This window comes from Carassius gibelio, chromosome A11 (assembly GCF_023724105.1).
Source record: "Carassius gibelio isolate Cgi1373 ecotype wild population from Czech Republic chromosome A11, carGib1.2-hapl.c, whole genome shotgun sequence".
Classification (NCBI taxonomy): Eukaryota; Metazoa; Chordata; class Actinopteri; order Cypriniformes; family Cyprinidae; genus Carassius; species Carassius gibelio.
The window spans coordinates 6,619,965-6,639,895 of NC_068381.1; the positions used below are offsets into that span (position 1 = coordinate 6,619,965).

The 19,931-nt window shown below is 36.0% G+C and overlaps 2 protein-coding genes across 3 annotated transcripts in view; both read left to right on the forward strand.

The window, feature by feature from the left end:
* Positions 1–153: 153 nt before the first annotated feature.
* On the forward strand, positions 154–7,809 carry tmem44 (transmembrane protein 44). The gene is made up of 9 exons (XM_052609477.1): positions 154–434; positions 507–636; positions 848–938; positions 1,273–1,433; positions 1,576–1,662; positions 1,967–2,137; positions 2,232–2,453; positions 2,571–2,714; positions 7,534–7,809. Exons 1-9 carry the CDS (start codon positions 289–291, stop codon positions 7,720–7,722), a joined length of 1,341 nt encoding a protein of 446 aa, XP_052465437.1. The 5' UTR covers positions 154–288; the 3' UTR covers positions 7,723–7,809.
* A 4,936-nt stretch (positions 7,810–12,745) lies between these two features.
* LOC128022164 (polyamine-transporting ATPase 13A3) overlaps positions 12,746–19,931 on the forward strand; it is a 39,677-nt gene continuing 32,491 nt past the window's right edge. For both annotated transcript variants that reach the window (XM_052609454.1, XM_052609455.1), the window contains exon 1: positions 12,746–12,920. The gene's annotated coding sequence lies outside the window, so the exon portion shown is untranslated. The remainder of the gene's footprint in view (positions 12,921–19,931) is intronic.

Consider the following 19,931-nt stretch of genomic DNA (forward strand, 5'->3'; position numbering starts at 1 on the left):
ATAGCAGCTAAATTTGGTGTCAAAATCCCCAAATTGGCAACACTGAGGACTGGCTAGAGACCGCGTTCTATCCATAGTCTTACAGCCAATCAACTGGATGGACGTCAGCGTACGTAATTAATATGTATGAGATAAGCATGTGGGCGTTACCTAAAAGGTACAGGTGATTGATTGACGGGTGCTTCACTACATTCATACAGCTGGCAGCTAATGATAGAAGTTAGAAACAAACAACTTGTTTTCTCAGTGTTTCATCTCCCTCAATGGATGACAACTTAAGTGAAACATATGGATAAAATGACCATTTTCTACAATGTCTACCGATGGAGCCCAGAGTTTGTTAAAGGCTGTCTTTCGACATATGAAGAACATACTTGCATCTCAGCTGCTCTTTACGTTTTGTCTGCTTTGATGTTACTGGTTTCCTGTTCACTGTGAGTGTGGTGTGACTAAAATTTGTCGAAGTTTGTAAATGGATAAACTCTTCATGTGTCGCTATCTCTCAGTCTTCTTTATCACAGATGCAAAACGCGAAGCAAGAGTTGGGGTGATGAAGCAGTCTGCGCTTTGTATTGTTTCGTGGGGAACCTGTGCAGCGCAGTGGGCGCCTTACTTTCCAAACAGTTTGATTTTCAGGTGAGAAATCAGTTCAAACAAAAAAAGAACAAAAGCACAATTTTTTAAATTCCAACGAATTCTTTAATAATAATAGTTAAACTATAAATTCTTACCCACAAAACTGACCATGCCACAAAAAAGTGACGCTAACATACTAGGTTGTGTGTTATACACTTTCTTATAAACAATACATTAAATGAAAGTCACATGTTCTGTCCATCTACTGCAGATTTCTATGGCTTCATATATGGCAGTTTTGGATGTTGTCCATTTCCTGTCAATATCTCTCTCCATTTTTTTATGGTACAAGTCAAAAATGGGTAAGGATTCGATTTCTCTCTCTCTCTCTGTATATATATATATATATTTCTTTATTGGCATTAATGTAAATGATACAATATTGCCAAAGCTTAGTGTACATATAGAAAAAAAATAACGTTAAAAATAATGATAATTAAATGAACATCACAGTAATGGAACTGAATATTATCACATCTTAGAATATTAAACTGTAACAAATTACAATGTGTGAACATTTGATAGCGCAGTCTTTAACTTACATAGAAACACACACAAATATATATCTCACTTATTAATATAATTGTGCTGTCAATTATCTATCACAATAAATGACTTCTCAATCATGTTCTTAAGGAAAGAAAATGAGAATGGTGTCTAGGAGGAGGAGGCAGAATTTTCTAGTTGTGTCTCTGCTGTTTGTAATGGGCGGCAACATCTACCTGGGTTTGCCTATCCATTTAAGTCCAGTAAAGGTATCTCCAACCATGAGGAGACCACTGGGAATGTTCCTCGATGTAAGTAAACTCATTGTCAAAAGAGACCGGCGTATATAGAGCCGTGCCGTATCTGATGCTGTATGTAAATTTATAACATATGCAAAATACTGATAGGTCTGTTTTAAGCAAGTGTTACTTTGCACGTGTCTTTTGGGAACAGGACCATACCGAGAACCTTGGTTACATGCTGGGCCTTCTGTCCTTCGCAATCAGCTGGACTGCTAAGCTTCCCTTCATCCTGAAAGCTGTAAGTAGCATTTGTGAGCACTTTTGCAATGTAGATACTTATTTTGAGCTCTTCATTCCGACACATTGTGTGCTTTTGTTTGGCTTAAAAAAAAAAATCACATAAAAACAAAAATTTGCTGAAGATGTTCTCCAAGCCATCCAGGATGTAGACGAGTTTGTTTCTTCATCAGAACAGATTTGGAGAAATTTAGCATTATATAAGTTAATCACCAGTGGATCCTCTTCAGTGAATGGGTGCCAGAAGAATGAGAGTCCAAACAGCTGATAAAACTGTCCTAATGTGTCTTTTCTGTCTTTTGCAGTATAGAGGAGAGCACAATTCTGCTGTGCAGGTGTGCGCTAGAGTTCTGTGTTCTGTAGCTGGAGCTCTGTATGCATCTGCCATTCTTCTCTATGACAACCGGCTAATATCTTTGGTCAAAGCAATGCCATGGATACTCTCTGCTATCAGCTGTGCAGTTCTGGATCTTTTTGTATCCTTTGACACGGACTATAAATGACTAAGTTTGAAAAGACTGCATTTAATGTACCAGTGTTCTCAGTCTGCTCTTTAACTTTGATGTTCAGATTGTGGTCCTCATCTGTTTCAGATCCAACCATAAACGCCCTTCTGTCCAGTCTTTAGACTCTGATACTGAATCTTTACTAGGTGACTCTTCTGTCACGGGTCAGCTGTGTAACAACAATGTTGAATGCTACAAGAAGAAGCACCTGTCAGCAAGAGGCATTTCTCCCAAAGGGACTGACATGGGACTATACATGGATGTCAACATACAACCAATGAGGAAGGTTTGCACTTTTTATTTTTTTGATAAGGGAGTTTATGTTGTACTGAGCAGTCCATAAGTTATAATAATACTAATTCAAATCAAAAGTCATGGTATATTTGACTGGTGCCTCTTCCAGGTTTGTCTCAAGGAGGTGACGATCTCACGGGACGGCTCATCAGAGAGTCTTCCTCTAAAGAGGACCGTCAGGGTGGTACGGGTTGATGAACAGTGTTCTTCTGGAACCTCGACGGATTCATCTTCTGTCGCCTCTGAACTAGAGGTTAGAACACCAATTGTTTTCGTTTCAGAGCTTTAACACGACTGGAAATGAAATGACCCGACCTGTACTGTCTGAGAATCTGAGACCTACACACATGATTTCATATAGCTGAATTTATGCACAAAACAAGTCATAAGTAAAATGAAAATGGTAGATCCAAATAAATGAAATGAACAAAGAAATAAAATAGATTTATATATATTAAAAAGAAAATTATATTTATACAAGTTATGTATTCTTTTTTTTACTTAATCTATGTATCTGTTTGTATATTCTTAAATAATAGGTTAATAAATTTATATAACACAAACTAATACATGAAAAAAAAAAAGAAGTGCCGGTGCTGTTTGAATTTGCTTACTGGACCCTCGGACTTTCCAGGAGTTTACTGGTTTAAAAAGATATGTTGCTTTTCATTTATAAATTTTTTACAGGTTTTCAAAGGCCACTGTGAATAAATCTAGATTCAAATTCAAAGAGACATGGTAGTCTGTTCATGACCTGATGTTTTATTTACACAGTCATTGGCAGTGACATGGCAGTATTTGTAGATTATTTTCCAACGTGTTTCTATGGTATATTGAAAAAAAACAATAAGCATATCTTAAGTTTTAAAGGCTTTTATTGGCAAAAAAATTTGTCAATAGTGTTACCTTGTTCTTCATAACCTCTGCAATTCTCTATAGCATTCTGGATATTAGCTGATGGCAATCCATTCTTGTCTTATTAATTCTCGGATCACAATTTGTGGGCTTCTGCTTGTCCACTCGCCTTTTGAGGACAGATCACAGGTTCTCGATCCAGGGAGTTGACTGGCCACGGTTCCAAAATTTCAAAGTATGATCATCGAGCCACTTCTTTATTACTCTTGCTTTGTGACATGGTGCGCCATCACGCTGGAAAATGCACAGACCATCACCAGATTGCTCATGGATCAGTGGAAGAAGACTCTTTTGCAAGATGTTTTGAAACCATTCATTATTCATGGCAGTGTTTTGGGGCAGAATTATGAGAGAGCCCACTCCCTTGGTTTTAAAGCAACCCCACACATGGACAGTCTCCGGATGCTTCACTGTTGGCACAACACAGGACTCATGGTAGCATTCAACTTTTCTTCTCCGAACAATCCATTTTCAAATTCAGATTTATTTGCATAGAGCTTTTCACAATGCAAATCGTCGCAAAGCTGCTTTACAGTTTCTACATTATATTTAATAATAGCTTATCAGTGGTGACTATCTCAAGTTGATGTCCATTTGGCAGAAATATCATGTAATCAAACAGACGATGTACACTATAAAAAGCATTATATGTTGTGATCAAATTTAAAGCAAAATTTGGTAGTTTTGTATGTTGTCTGAGGGTTGGCATCATCTGAGGTCTTCTGAGTCGTCGTCTTCTCTGGTGTTCAGTCATCTCAGGTCTTTGTAAGAGCTGGATTCAGACTGAAGATCATAGCAGAAACAGAAGGAAATAGAGAGGACAAAAAATTAACGTACTGTAGCTACTTTTCCAACTAAGCAAAAAATTATGCATTCAACCCAAGCTTAAGAATGTTAATGTGCATTTGATCAGATGTAAGTTAAGTACAGGGTTATGAAATGGATTATGTGAATGCTTGGCTAAAGAGATGCATCTTTTTAATCTAGATTTAAACCGAGGTGAGTGTGTCTGAACCCCGAACATTATCAGTAAGGCTATTCCAGAGTTTGGGATTCAAATTTAGAAAAAAGCTCTACTTCCTTTAGTGGACTGTGCTATCCAAGGAACTACTAAGAGTCCAGATCTTTGCGAAACTTAGGGAGCAGGATGGATTGTAGTGTGATAAGACTAATTATGTACAGTATGCAGGAGCCAAACCATTTCGTAGTAAGTAGTAAAATTTTGTAACTGATACAGAATTGGTAGCCAGTTCAGAGAATGTAAAATTGGATTTTCCAGATGTCCCAAGCAGTCGGAAGGGAGCTTCATCAGAGAAAATAACTTTGCATCAGTCTTCTGCTGTCCAATCCTTGTAATTCCTGCAGAATTTCAGTCTTTTGACATCTTTCTTGGAGAATAGTGGCTTCTTTACTGCCCCTCTTGTCACCAGGCCGTTGTCCAAAAGTCTTGGCGTGCAGATGCTCTCACACCAACCTGGTGCCATTCCTGAGCAAGCTCTGCACTGCAGGTGACACGATTCTGTAGCAGACTCCTCAGGAGGAGACTGTCCTGGTGCTTGCTGGACACTCTGGGACGTCCTGAAGACTTCACTGCAGTCAAACCTCTCTCCTTGATGATCCAGTAAATCGTTCTTTCAGGTGCAATATTCTTCGTAGCAATTTCCTTGCACGTGTTTCTTTGAAGGTAACCATTGCTGACAAGAACACAATGATTGGAAATGTTTCTTTCCTCCTCTTATAATCCATCTGATCTTGGAATCTAATTAGTATGAAAGTGATTTCACCTGACTAGTACTCATTCACTCATTCACATGTGCTGCTAGTATGTTTAGTTAATTAAAGGGTTACTCTACCCCAAAATAAAAATTTTGTCATCAATCACTTACCCCTGTGTCGTTCAAAACCCGTAAATGCTTTGTTCGTCTTCGAAACACAATTTAAGATTTTGGATGAAAACCGGGAGGCTTTTGACTGTCCCATAGACTGCCAAGTAAATAACAGTGTCAAGGTCCAGAAAAGTATTAAAAGCATCGTCAGAATAGTCCATCTGCCATCAGTTTTTGAACCGTAACGTTATGAAGCGACAAGAATATTTTTTTTGGTACGTGAATAAAACAATAACGACTTTATTCAACAATTTGTTTACTCTGTGTCTCTCCACATCACCATAGCACCATTTTGGAGAATATTTTTTGACCAATTATAACTTAAAATGCATCTGATCCACTATATACTAGAAACAATTAACACCACAACAGGCTAAACAGCAAAACGTGCAAAACCCCAAATTTATGTCACTGCCAAAACGTTTGGCCATGATTGTATACAGAAAGAGGCAATGTGAACACTGAGTGCTCAACACTCAACACAATATTTCATTCATATTCGAAGACGGAGGGCGTTCTCGTGCAGAAAGTCCAAAATGGACTAATAGAAGTAATAAAATATGACAGTACCAGAAAATCCTAAAAATGTACAAAGGCAACCAGCTATGCCTGTTTCAGCTGAATAAAAAACATTTGCACTTATTAAACTAGAGACAATAAACACGATTTCGACAATAAAGTTTGTGTGTTTTTCAAGTTATCTCCATGTAATAAATTATATGACTAATGCAGTGCTAATGGACATTGCATTTATGACAGTATAGAATCTATTATGCCTTATTGTGTGATTTAACAAATGGAGGGGGTTTGAGCATAAAATGTTTTAACTGGTGGCTGCAGTACTGCTTTCTGAGGGTAGATGGTAGCATAGATTTAAACAGGAAAGGTGAACTTTTGAAACAAATCACGTCTTGACAGTGTTTCAAAAGGATTTATCTACAGTATTTAACATACTGCTTGCACACTTATCTGAAAGAAAACTGACTTTAATCTGTTCACTCAGTATAACTTAATATGAATTGTAAATCTAGGTATTGCTGAAAATGTTGTTGTGTTGCAGTCCATTCCTTTCTTGGCTCTCTAAGTGGCTTTTGAGAATGCCAAGTGATTGAGGATGTAATTTAATCTAAAACAAAGGCAAATCGCCCTGGATGAAAACAATTGAACTTTGTTTTATTCACTAAACAGGAAAACGCTAAGCTTGTGAACCTCCTGAGCCACAGTGTGTGATAAAGGACCGAGTTCAGACCATGACATTTTTCTTGATGTCAAGCTCAGTCTTCCAGTCACAACTGTATGATTTCTGATAGCCGTTACTGTAGGGAAATGATTCAGTTTCTGAGTGACTAGCATCAGTTACAAGGTGGAACTGTTAAATAAGTAATATAATTTGTTATATGAAGACTCAAAACTAGCTGTGAGAGTTGAACAAAATAAACATCTTTTGGCCTATTAACTATGACCAATTAAAATGGGAGATTCTTGCAATTTCATTCCATTGTGTCGTCTACTGTAAGCCGTTGTGAAGGAGAAAGCTGGGTTTGGTGTTCCCGAAGTTCTTGTTGTTGCTTAATTGTTCTGCCGTTAAAGATCTGTATTAAAGGAACAGGGCAGGACTTTTCTGAATCGGAAGTGGTGCAAATGGAGATTTGTCCCTCTGCTATTTTAAGAGCGGGATGGGACAGTGGACAGGCCGAGGGAGTTTCTTAACCCTGTTCTTTGAGGAGGGGTTTGTTTGTGTTTGTGCCTAAGTGTAACTAAACATTTCTGTACTTAAGCCTTAAAGGAGTGGTTTAGCCCAAAATAAAGTTTTACTTGCCCACAATCTCGTTCTGTGTAACACAAAAGCAGAATATTTTCACATTTATTTACTTATCTATAAAATGTTCATTTTCATTAGTTATTATTATTTGTAACTACTTTAACAATTATTTGTTAAATTTACTTATTAAAGGCATTTTATTAAATGATTTATTATATGTATTAAATTATTTTTATTAAATTATTCATTAAATGTTTTTTAATAAATAATTCATTCAAGGAATTTTATTTATAAAATGTATTAGTTAAGATTAGCATTTTATTTATTAAATGATTCAAACATTAAATGTATTCATTAAATAAGCTTTATTACTTGTTTTTTTTTATTATATTTTTAAATACCTTTTTTTTCATTATTAAAGTCCAATGTTATTCTTATGTTGTTCTTATTTATTAATTCCTATCATTCATAATCTTACTGTATGCTTTTTTTTTCTGTGATTTATGAAGTGGGACTTTGAAGAAGCAAAAACACGGTGGATCGCGGTAGAGGAAGCTCCTGAAGAACTGCAGAAAGCAGAGGCATTCCCTCTCCAGGAGTGGCCAGCAGGTTCGATCTCAAAGTCAACCGGCAGAACTGGCTCTCATGTCTGCTTCTGTAACCGAGCACAGCTAACGGAAAAGCCGGCATCCTCATAATCCGACAGCTAATCCCGATGCCACTCGGGTCACGCATTAACATGATTTGAGTGTATTTGATGTTTAATAAAGCAATGTAAAACTATATGTCATGTGTAAAGCTATTTATGTAATTGATATCAACAACATGCTTTTTTATGGAACTTGGATTGTCAAGCACAGTTTTGAGTTTACCTGCAAAGGAGATATTGTGACAGTTTTTCTCATACAGCACAGTACCTCAGCACCTATTGTTACCAACTTTAGAAGGCCGATCTACTCTTGTATCTTTCCCTCATTGCGACTAAGGCTCCCGGCATTTCCCTGTCATTCACGTTGATGACTTTTTCCATTGTCGTCCCCTTTCCTCTCCAGAGCCATGCTGCTGATAAATGTGATGGCTCTGAAAACCTTATCAGACTTATCGTTTTCATAGACGATACAGAACACTGACAAATGAAGGGAGGTGTCACATTGACTGCCCTAATAAAAACAATATAACCCTTTTGCATGCTCGCTAGGTTGGGAGGTCACTTCCTTTATTTTGATAGTTAGCCAGACTGGACACAGCCCAGAGTCCTGAGATAAGGTGTAGACCAGACTGCGAGTGTTTTCAGCGTCTTCGATGGTATCCAGACTTGGCCTGCCTTGACTTGTGACTTTGCCTCCCACGCTCTTTGTATTTCAGTCAGTCAGGTTTAACAGATGGAAATAAGACTCCCTCAAAGCATGATAACAAGACAATGTGTTGATTAGAGTATGTAAAGAACATGAGGACATTTTCTTGTGCTAGTGGCTTTGTGTTGTGGATGTGAATAATTTTTTTGGCCCACGCAGAATCTACGGAGCTAGAATTTATTAATTCACAAAGTTCCACGCTTTCTGTGTCTTATGCATATAGGTATATTTAGTATTCTATGTTTTGACTAGGTGTAGACATGGCTTATGTGTGGCTGATTTATTTATTTTTTTATCATTATTTATTTGATTATTAATTTAACTGATCATTTGGCCTTTGTATTTTGTATTAAAAACAAATAAAAAAAATTTTAAATCTTAATTATACTTTTTTTTTTAAAATGATAGATTACTCTATTTTAATTATAATATTTTACCATGTTCAAATCCATTCTTCAGATAAATGTTGAAAAATATTCAGAATTTACTTGCTAATGTGAGATATCAAAGAGAAAGTTCATCCCAAAATATAAATTGTGATTATTTACTGAGCCTCATGTCATTCCAAACCTGTATATTTTTATAAAAAAAAAAAAAAATGTCTTGTTTTGTTTAGTTTTTTTCCATTAAATGAAAGTCATTGGGGTTCAAAGTTGTTTTGCCTTTAGACCAGGGCCAGTCCTAGCATTTTGGGGGCCCTAAATTGAATATTTGGTGTTATTTGATAAACACCAAAGTGATTAAAAATAACCTGAACAGCTGTTTGAAAACATGTAAATACTGTTGAACTACCTTTGATCTCCGTGTCAAACAAGCACGTGTCAGAAGTTATGATTGCTTTGTGTTGAGGGGTAACCATGGTAACAGCAGTATTTCTGCTGCTCCTAAAGCACCACCTGCAGTCAGAGAGTGAACTGCATATTTATTCAGAACTTCTGCTGTTCTGCTTTTTGCTCAGATCAACGAGAAAATCTGACCCAACTTTTACGCAACAAATTCCTAGTCTTGTAAAACTTAATATCGATAGAAAATAAGCGACTGTGCATTCTAAAAAGCTAGACCATTTTATATAATAAGATATCTATAATTATTCACACATTTTGAAGTGCCCACAATGTTCATTACTGTTGTTTCATTCACAGCCCCTCTTCAAAGCGCTTGCACCACGATACAGCAACCGCTATTTCAACAATATACTTTTAAAATTACTCACCCTTATCTTGATTACTTTTTTCTCTTCTACTTCTCTGCAGTCTGCACCAGTTTTATAGTGCTGCCTCTAAATTTTCAAACATTAACACACTTTATCAAACTTTATTTGTTATTATATTATATTGTTATTATACCGAGCATTACTGTCCGAACACTGACATGGAGCCCCCTGGTGGTCACGGGTCCCTATGCAACCGCTTATATCGCTTATTAGTTTTGGGCTTCTAGTTTCTAGTTTTTGGAAAAAGTGTTTTGTCATTATCTTTTATGTACGGTTACAGCTTTTATTAATATTTTGAATTAGCTTTTCACATGTTCAGTTTTCACTTTTTTAAAATTAAGTAATTTTGTTCTGCATATTTTAAAATATTACTATTTAGGTTTAATTTATTTTTATTTCAGTTTTAGTTTTTATTTATTTCCAATTAGTCATTTTCTTGCATTAGCTTAATTTTATTTTAGTTTTCTGCCAAGGCAACATTTCTAATTTTCATGTAATTTATAAATATCCTCTAATATTTATTTTTTAGTTTTAAGTTAACAAAAATCTTTTAATATTTCTAATTTTAGTTAGAGATAATAACCTGTTTGGAAAGGGAATAATTTATTTATTTTGGGTGAACTTTCTTTTAAGCTATAACCTCTATAAAAAAAAATTATAAGTATTAATTTTTTTTAATTATTATTCTGAAATGTAGTAAAAATGACTAAATTTGTTCACACAATCTTTTTTTTAACCATTGGATTCTGTGCACAACAGATTCTCAGACTGGATTCAGTTTGCTCTCTGACACAGACTGCTGATCCATCATTTCACAGAGCCTCTGATGTAATACCGTGGATAGTGGTCTTCTCTGAAGTCACTGAACTCGGCCTGGCCTGGGGGTCAGTGAGTGGCCTGTCTGTACTGGGCCTGAGTTTGTAGTTAACCCCCCCTTGAACTTGGAGAAATGAAAGCAAACTGTCCTCTTTGTTTAGAAGTGGAATTCTGTTTGCACATCTGACTCGAAGCATGGATTAGAACATCTGAACCTGCGGTTGTGTGCGAGGAGTCTTGTTTTCTTTTGGATTGACGTACTGTACGTCATCGTGAATGGTGTGGCGTGAGTTCACATTGAAATTCAGGCTCTTTCTGATACCTCATTTCTGCCTTTTACTCAAAAGTTCATCCGTTTCCTGTGTGGGTTTGAAGGAATGGTTTGTGTCAAAGCATGTCATTTTACCACATCCTACAAACACACAAGATCTCCAAGATCATGTCAGAAACATCAGCTGGACAGTTAATATATCCAGTCACTGATAATAACAGACTGTCACATCACGTCCTCAATGTAAATTATAGAAGAGCAGTTACTAGTTAGACCAAATTTTGACTTTCAAAACAGCCAGAAAGGTGTGTCTGAAACAGTCTGAAAGGTTAGATTCACCACTGATCTGACAAAAAGAGAAACCACGGACAAATAGCTAGACTACTCATTCTTATATAACACAGTACTTCAGTAAAACAATACAGCTTCTTATATCACTATGATTTCACTTTTTCTCTACTCATCACTTTCACTTATCACATGTTGTATCATCATATTGATTTTAAGGCAGATAGTGTATTGCTGTAACTCTTCAAATTCAAGCTTATGGATAGTTAACTAATCTATGAAGTAGAGATTAACACATATATAGAAAAAGAGGAAGGTTTGTCAATCTATATTACATGTGTGGTGTTATCTGAATATAATAAAGCGCTATCACTGTTTATCAGTATGCATGTCGTGTTAATGCAGAATAGCATGTATGATTAGATAGTTCTTAGGGTCACGCTCTCTCAGCACCAATAAGGATTAGCTCAGGGCTGTCACATGGCTCTGTGGTGATGTCATATCCTGAATGTCACAGAAGCAGTGTCGCCAACTTAGCAATTTGGTTGCTAAATTGAGCAACTTTTCAAACTACCCTAGAAAAGTTTTCTTCCAAAAGCACCTAGAAACAAATTTAACAGTTAAAAATAAATAAATAATAATTGGCAACTTTTAGCAAATCAATCGAGTTGAGCTGCAATTTGCAATAGTTCAGTTTAATAATAATTTTTAATAATAATAATAATAACACTTTGTTAGTAGCTTGTACCTGTGTGTTTGTTGATCAGTCAGTACACTGTACGAAAAATGGGAAATCTTCCAGGACATTATCCATTATCCATCATCCATTGTAACCCAAAAACACAATGGGTAATTTAAAATGCAGGTAACAAAACATTTTGGAAAATTCTTTCATTTTAACAGATTGTGCCTCATTTTTATACTTTTCTTGTGTAGTTTAGCATATTAACTAATTACTAATGCACTGCTTAAATCATTGTTGAGAATGTGCAGAATTACTAGTTTATATCTTAAAAAAAAACTTACATTGTAATCATTCAAAAATGTGTTCAGTGATTCAATGTATTTAAAATATTTATATTTTAACATTATTATCATATATATTACATTACAAACAAATCTAAATTAACATATAAAATATATATTTTTGCTGAGATTGAATGATGGGACAATTTTGTCTTGTGATTACACAATGACAGCACAATGTCATTTAGCAGCTTTTAGCAACAAATCGACCTTCCTTTAACAACTTTCTCTGAAAATTAGTTGGCAACACTGCCCTGGAGAATTATTGCAACAGTACTCAGGAGGACTTTGAAATAATGCTGTCCAATCAACCCTCAAAGCAACAGATCGGTATAACTGAGATATAGAAAAATATTAAAAATAGATCTCCTCACATCATCTCACCTCGTAATACTTTCTGAAATTATTGATAATAATCAGAATGTAAAAGAGAAGACCCAGGGCAAGTTGTCACATGGTTTACTCCAATATTAAGTCCATTTCTGTGTAGTCAAATACAGTAAAATATAAATTACCAATAAAGGATAAATACTCAAAATAACCCTACATTGAAACAATTACGAGTCAAAACAATTATAAAACAGTAAAAATGTAAAAGGTATTTTTTTCACAAACTATTTAATAGTAAATGCACCAATAGCTTTGTGCGTATTTATTAAAAGCAGCGGTCTGGTTTGAATCCAGATGGGCTTGTAACGCGCGCTCACGCGCACCTGACGCTGTTCTACAGTCGGTGACCTCACATCCTCTGCATCACTCACTTCCTGTGCATGCTGAGGCAGATCTGGGCAGTCTTGGCACATTTACATACACACTCATCTTCTGTCAACTGTAACGTTCCACTGGAGCTGAGCCCGCGTCTTTTTGTCCGCGATCCTCGCACTTCCATCATGACCCAGAGGTGATCCTCGTTCCCGGTGGTTCTGGGTGAGTGAGATTTTAAACACATGCAAACACGCCGTCGCGCGCGCGGTCACTCACTCACACGCGCACACAAGCACAGATCTTTTCATTGATGTGTCAGTATGAAGTAATGGCTGCTTCTTTCTTCGGTTGGTTTATAGGTTTTATTTCAATAATAAATTACTGAAATAAACTAGAACTTGTTTTATAAGGCTTAGTGATTAATGTCTTATATGACATGATTAACCAAGTAACGCTGTTGTGATCTGTAGCCGAGTTTGTGTAACGTTACTTAGAATTTTTTACTCCACTTTTTTTTTGGTTTTCATACAGCGGTGTGATTTAAAGGGATCGTTTACCCACAAAATAATTGACTCATTCTCACGTTCTTCTAAACCTGTAGGACACTGGTTCTTCAAATGAACTCAAACTTAGATGTTAGTCAGATTGTAGAGGACTGACATCCTCAGTCACCATTCACTTTAACAGCGTCGTTGTGTTGTAAAATGAAAGTGAATGGGGACTGAGACTGTCAATCTGGCATCCCCTTTTGTATTCTACAAAAGAATGTCATAAAGAGTTTTCACTTCAGTGTCGATTATTACTTTAAGTAAATGTATTTCATATCTTTTTGAAGTATTTAAAAGTTTAGTTGAGCTTCATGAAACTGCAAAAAGAAGCTGTGTTGGTTGATGTGTAACGTTCTTATGAGCTATGCTGGTGTTTTATTTGTTATTTTGGGTAAAAAAAATCATACTGACTCTGAACTTTTTTGACCGGTAGTGTATGTATATATATAATTAACCTAAAACTTGATTTTCATTTGCATGTTTTACATTCTCGAGCTGCACTGTTAATGTTTCTGCCTAAATTATGCTTCATTCTAAGATTTAACGTTTTTGTACTTTGGCTCATTTCCCATAAGCTACTTAGTAAGTGTTTTTAATGATTTGCTAACTTCAGTAGTGACCTTTTGGCTCTCTTTCTATCTTCTAATGTTAAGATCTGTCTAAGGTGATCTCTTTGTAAGTGGTCTGCTTATACACTTTGCTCGTATTAACTAGTGATCGACCGATATTGATTTTTTATAACCGATACCGATACCGATTATTTGTATGTTTATGTACCCGATAACCGATATGCAGAACCGATATTTATTTACTGTTATACTTCTGTTTCTGACAATTATTACAACACAAATGAGCTGAAAAAACATTTTATTTATAACAATCAATCCCTCCTTGCATACAAAAAAAAAAAACATTATATTTATACACAAATAAATAGAGGGGTCTGAGTCCAAAAAATTTAAGCGCACTGTTACTAAGTGTCTTTGTTTTAAAATAAAAGCTTTGATGAGGTAAAAAAATAAAAACAGGTAAAAAAATAAAGCACAAAAATGATTCTAACATATTGGTGGGGGCGGGAGGGCTATTTAGGAGTGCATAGCTATTTAGTAGTGTAACTTAATACTCCCAGTTAAGCAGAACTAGGTTTTAGTGTAGAAAACAGAGTCTTTCAGCATTCTGCCCTGTAAGCCTGCTTCCTTCAAAAATGTCATGCAGTGGCCGTGCTTGAGGCTTCCTGATCATCAACCCAGTCAGGTGCTGAGCAATATGAACGAACTTTTTTTCCCGAGACTATATAAAGTTAAACAGCATTTGTCAGTTGGCATTTTATGATCTAGATTCAATCTAAGGTTAAATCATGAAATGCCAACTGACAAAGTGCTGTTTGACTATAACTTAATCAACCGCGATCGCGCATGGAGATAATAAATAATTAATTTCCACAAAGCGGTAGGCTATATTTATGTGTATTAGCGAAATAATTCTTATGTAGTAAATGATAATATAATCTAGGGTGTTTAAACAAGATAATCTTGTCAAAAGATTCATTCAGTCGCCGTGCTTAAGCCTCCAGATCATCCGTCAGTTGCTAAGCAATATGAACAAACTTTCTCTTCTAGACTAATGGTGAGCAAATACAACAGATAAGAGAATTAAATTCAACGCTTTTATTTTCAACATGCACTCATTCATGTCTGTTTTATTTAATTCATGTAAAGATACGTCTTTATTGGGGCAGGACATGATGAATTACACTACGTGACTCAATGAGTTCGTCTCAATTGTTTAGAAACAAGCTGCATTAACTATATCAGGAATTTATGTCTCAGATCTCATTTGTGCATGTCTGTTATGTTAAATAAAGTTGATTAATTAAAGCAAACCAAGTAGAACATATATTTACCTGTGCACCGAGTTGTTGTTGACTGATCTCCTCAGACGCCCGGGCTGCAATGGCGGAAATCTCAAAACGGCCACAAGATGGCGCCGTAAATCGGCGAATCCGATATTACAAAACCGATACCCGATTATGGAAAAATGCTTAAATATCGGGAAAAATATCGGTAAACAGATACATCGGTCGATCACTAGTATTAACATGCATATCAAAATACCTCACACTCTCAGCCATTCACTGCATGTTGATCTAAGCACAAACGCGTTTCAAGCTAAATTATAAGTTGTTGTTGTTCAGTAGTTACATTAGTTGGATTTGCTCCAAATAATCTGTCTCTGCATGTTGATATAGACTGAAGCAGCTGTGTGAATTCTTGTTCATGTGTGTGCGTGGGCTTTAAAAAAAAAAAAAGTATATATATAAAACCCTGATGTACAGTGGATGACATTTGGATGTTTACACCATCTTTGCTTAGTCTGTTGGGATGAAGGTTATCTGGGTTTTGGGTGCAAAATGAGTCAAGTACATTTATGTTTAAAAGTTTGCTGTCAGTATTTTTATTTTTTTTATTAAGGAATACATTTTAGTAAGGAGTTATTAGCTCCTCTAGCATGCATTCAGCTATTCAAAAGTGACAAATATTTTATAACATTTGAAATGTTTTTACTGTTTCAAACAAATGATGTTCTTTGGAACTTTATATTCATCAAAGAAGATCCTGAAAAAAGCATCACTTTTTACTTAAAAAATAAAAGAAAAAAAGATTAAACAGCACAACTGTTTTCATCTTTAATAATATTAAGAAATGTTTTTTGAGCACGATATCAGCATAATAGAATGACTTCTGAAGGATCATGTGACACTGAAGACTGGAGTAATGATGCTGAAAATTCAACTTTAATACCATCACAAGAATAAAATATGTTTTAAAATGTATTAAAGGGGGGGTGAAATGCTATTTCATGCATACTGAGTTTTTTACACTGTTAAAGAGTTGGATTCCAATGCTAAACATGGACAAAGTTTAAAAAATTAAGTTGTACGTTTGAAGGAGTATTTTTGTTCCCAAAATACTCCTTCCGGTTTGTCACAAGTTTCGGAAAGTTTTTTTCGAGTATGGCTCTGTGTGATGTTAGATGGAGTGGAATTTCCTTATATGGGTGCTAAGGGCACTTCTGCCGGAAGAGCGCGCGCTCCCGTATAGCAAAGCACTGAGAGCACAACAGGTATTCACTGATCAGAGCGAGAGCGTCGCGAAATGTCACAAAAGAAGTGTGTTTTTGGTTGCCAGGGCAAGACAACCCTGCACAGATTACCAAAGAAAAACAGCATTAAGGGACCAGTGGATGGAGTTTATCTTTAAAGAGCATCGACGGAGTTGTGCAAGTGTTTGTGTTTGTTCCCTGCATTTCGAAGATGCTTGTTTTACAAACAAGGCCCAGTTTGACGACGGATTTGCACATCGTTTATTTCTTAAGGATGATGCAATCCCAACGAAAAAGGGTCACGATCGTGTGTTGGAACCACAGGCGGTGAGTAAAACTGCTTAAAATATCTCTGCCTCCTTGTTAGTGCGTCCCCTCCAATGCCGGAGACCCGGGTTCGAGCCCCGCTCGGAGCGAGTCGTTGCTGCTGCTGCTTTCGTTCAGTTTCAGCCTCGGGATTTGATTCTGGGTCATAAATAAATGGCTGAATCTGACTGTAAGCCATGGTTTGTTTTGGATGATGTTTTTTTTTCCTCACGGTAATGCCACAACTTCCAAAAGCTCTCAATGCAAAAGCCTACTGGCGCTCGTGATTCTTTAGCTCCGCCCACACGTCACGCCTCAAGCTGGTCTTGTTTTTCCGGGAAAAATTGGTACAGACTATCTTTCTCTTATGAATATAATAAAACTAAATACTTTTTGGAGTTATGAAGGATGCAGTACTACTCTATAGGTACTCAAGATTAACAGGATATTGAGTGAAAACGAGCATTTCACCCCCCACCCCCCCCTTTAAAACAGAAACCATTTATTTTAAATTGTATTAATATTTCACGAAAAAATTGATTTGTACTATTTTTTTTTTTTATTAAAATAAATTTAGCTTTAGTGAGCATGCTTTTAAAAACATTAAACAATCTTACCAACCCAAACCTTTAAATGACAGTATAGGAGAGAAAAATGTGACTTGGCTGGCTGTTGTTGCTTAAGGTTAGGTGATTAATATATGTATATATACAGAAGTGAAATAATCATTATTTATCAGGATAAAAAGGTTAGTTTTTATCTGACTCCGGAGGTCAAGTGTTGGGCGCCGCCAGTCAGACATTGATGAATGTTGTTCAGATGTGGTTCACAAGGGGCAGGAGGGTTCACAACAGCTTTCAAACACTGCAACACTTTTGTGGAGTGTAAATATTATGATTTGCATGGCTCAAAAGCATTAAATGTTGGTGAATCTTTAGCTGAGATATGATCAGCATAGAGCTAAAAGTGGATCACCTTGAACAAAGTGACTGACTGTTTCATCTTACAGAGACCTTGTTAGTTTAAATGCATCATATTCCAGGGATATATCTTTGACATGGACAAGTTTGTGTGGTTTTGCTGTGATGTGCCGAAGAGCTTTGAGGTGATGCCGAGATTACTCACAGAATACTTTTAGCAGACGCGCTCTAAGACAACAGTGTATGACAGAAAGTCTGCCAGAGTTGAATCAAAGCCGGCGTGTGACATATCGTGACATGGTGCTAGTCCCTTGTGCAGCTTTCAGAGTGTTTGCTCTCTGAATCCTCGACGGAAGTGGAATGGACAAGACCTTTCTAGCTGTCTGTATGTGGTTTACCTAAAACAAGTCACACACAGGAAAAAACTCTGTTCATGGGAGGTGCGATGAAAGCACTGGATTAAAAATAGTAACTAACGTAGAATTTAGAACCAAAGTGTGAACCAAAAGAGACAGACAACAATGTAAACAAGACTTCAAGAGAAACTCTTGATAATGTACTTTTTTTTTTTATAATTTTTTTTTTTCAATCAGCCTCCAAAGTAAGTTTGACATGTATAATGATAATTATTATTATTCAATCAGAATGCCTAAGAACATCTGATTTTAATTAATTTAATTTAATAAAAAACATTTAGTTCATCCAATCATAATGCCTCAGGTAAGAGAGCCTAAATTAGTGGTTGACCGATATATCACCATGGCCGGTATATCAGCCAATATTTGGCATTTGTCAAATATCGGCATCGGCTGATACATTTTTTTTTTTGCTTGGCTGATGTGTTTGAGGTGGGACTTTTATTTTAAAGGCGCTGAGAGCAGCAGCTGATCACGTGTTCTCTGTGTGACAGTCGGTCCGTCATGTCCGTGTGAATTGAATGCTTTAAAATTTAAACATGATTTCAAATTATGCTGCGCTTTATGCATTCGCCCACTGTCATTTTCTCTGTGTGCTGTAGGTAAACTGAGCGTTACATTGGCTTTATTTGAGAAATATATTTCCCAATGCACCCAAACTTACTCAGAATACTGAGTGCCCTGTTGGTTACAATGGTTACATCCTTTTTAATTATATTTTTATTAAATATTTATTTGTGAAAAATACTTTGTCATCTAAAGTATAAGTATGTTTATTTTATACATTTATTTAATTTATTTAATTAAAAAAAATGATATATATTTATATATATATAGCTTTATATCGGCTATCGGCTCTCCCTACTTTTCAAGATATCTGCATCGGCTGTCAAAAAACCAATATCGGTCGACCACTACTCTGAATGCAAGATTGAAATTTTAATTTGTTTTACATAATTTTATATTTTATTTCAATCAGAATGCCCTATTTAAGAATGCCATGTCTGACATGTTTTTTAATTTCTTTTTCAGTAACTAAATGTTCTTTCTTGTCAGTGTATTAAGACTTAATTTGTGTTTACTAGACCTTGTTTAACTTTATTATATATCCGGATTGATAAAGGTTGTTCACTGCACCTAAAATCATAAGGAACAAGCTTTTATGAAGGGTAATTTAGCCTGGGCTCTGGTACTTTGCAAGGGCAGCATTATGTAATCTTTTGAAGGCCCATAGATTTTCTTTTGCAAGTGCCATTGACGGTGGGAGTTGCTAATCCAAGACCATGTGGCCAGACTCTGTTCCCCTTTTCTGTTTGATCTTTTTGTTTTTATTTCTGTCCACAACCCTTTCCCTTTTGACGGGTACACCTCCGTTTCTCAATCTCTTTTTTTTTTTTTTCTCCTCTAGTCCTCAGCTATGAAGTCAACTGTAGTATAATAAAAGCCTGATGTCTTGAATGAAACGTCTTGGACTGCATGAGAGTCAGAAATGTTCATCGTAGCAAACTTCAAATGGTTTGATCAAGTAGGCCCTTGACTGGATAATTGCTAAAGAAGATAAAACAAGCTTTCCAGGTATGCTTGGGTTTATTTATCTTGTGCCGACTTTTAAATATTATTTGAATGAAATGTGTAGGGATTTTTTTACACTTCAAGAGACGCACCGATTCACTTGAGCACCTTCTTAAACAGGATGACAACACTTGTATAACATCCTGCCAGAATTTCTCATGCTCAAGAGCTTTGAAGTGTAAGGAGGTTGTCCTTTTTTCTTCTTTCTTTCACTACTTTGATCATGCTTTTTTGACCCGAGTTATTGACCGCGATTGGATTAGAGTGCTTTTTTTTCTGCGCTGTCCTTGACTACAGAAGAATCACTTCAGAAATGCATGAGAAAAGCACACATTTGTTGTTCTCTGGATCCCGAATGACGGCAAGAAA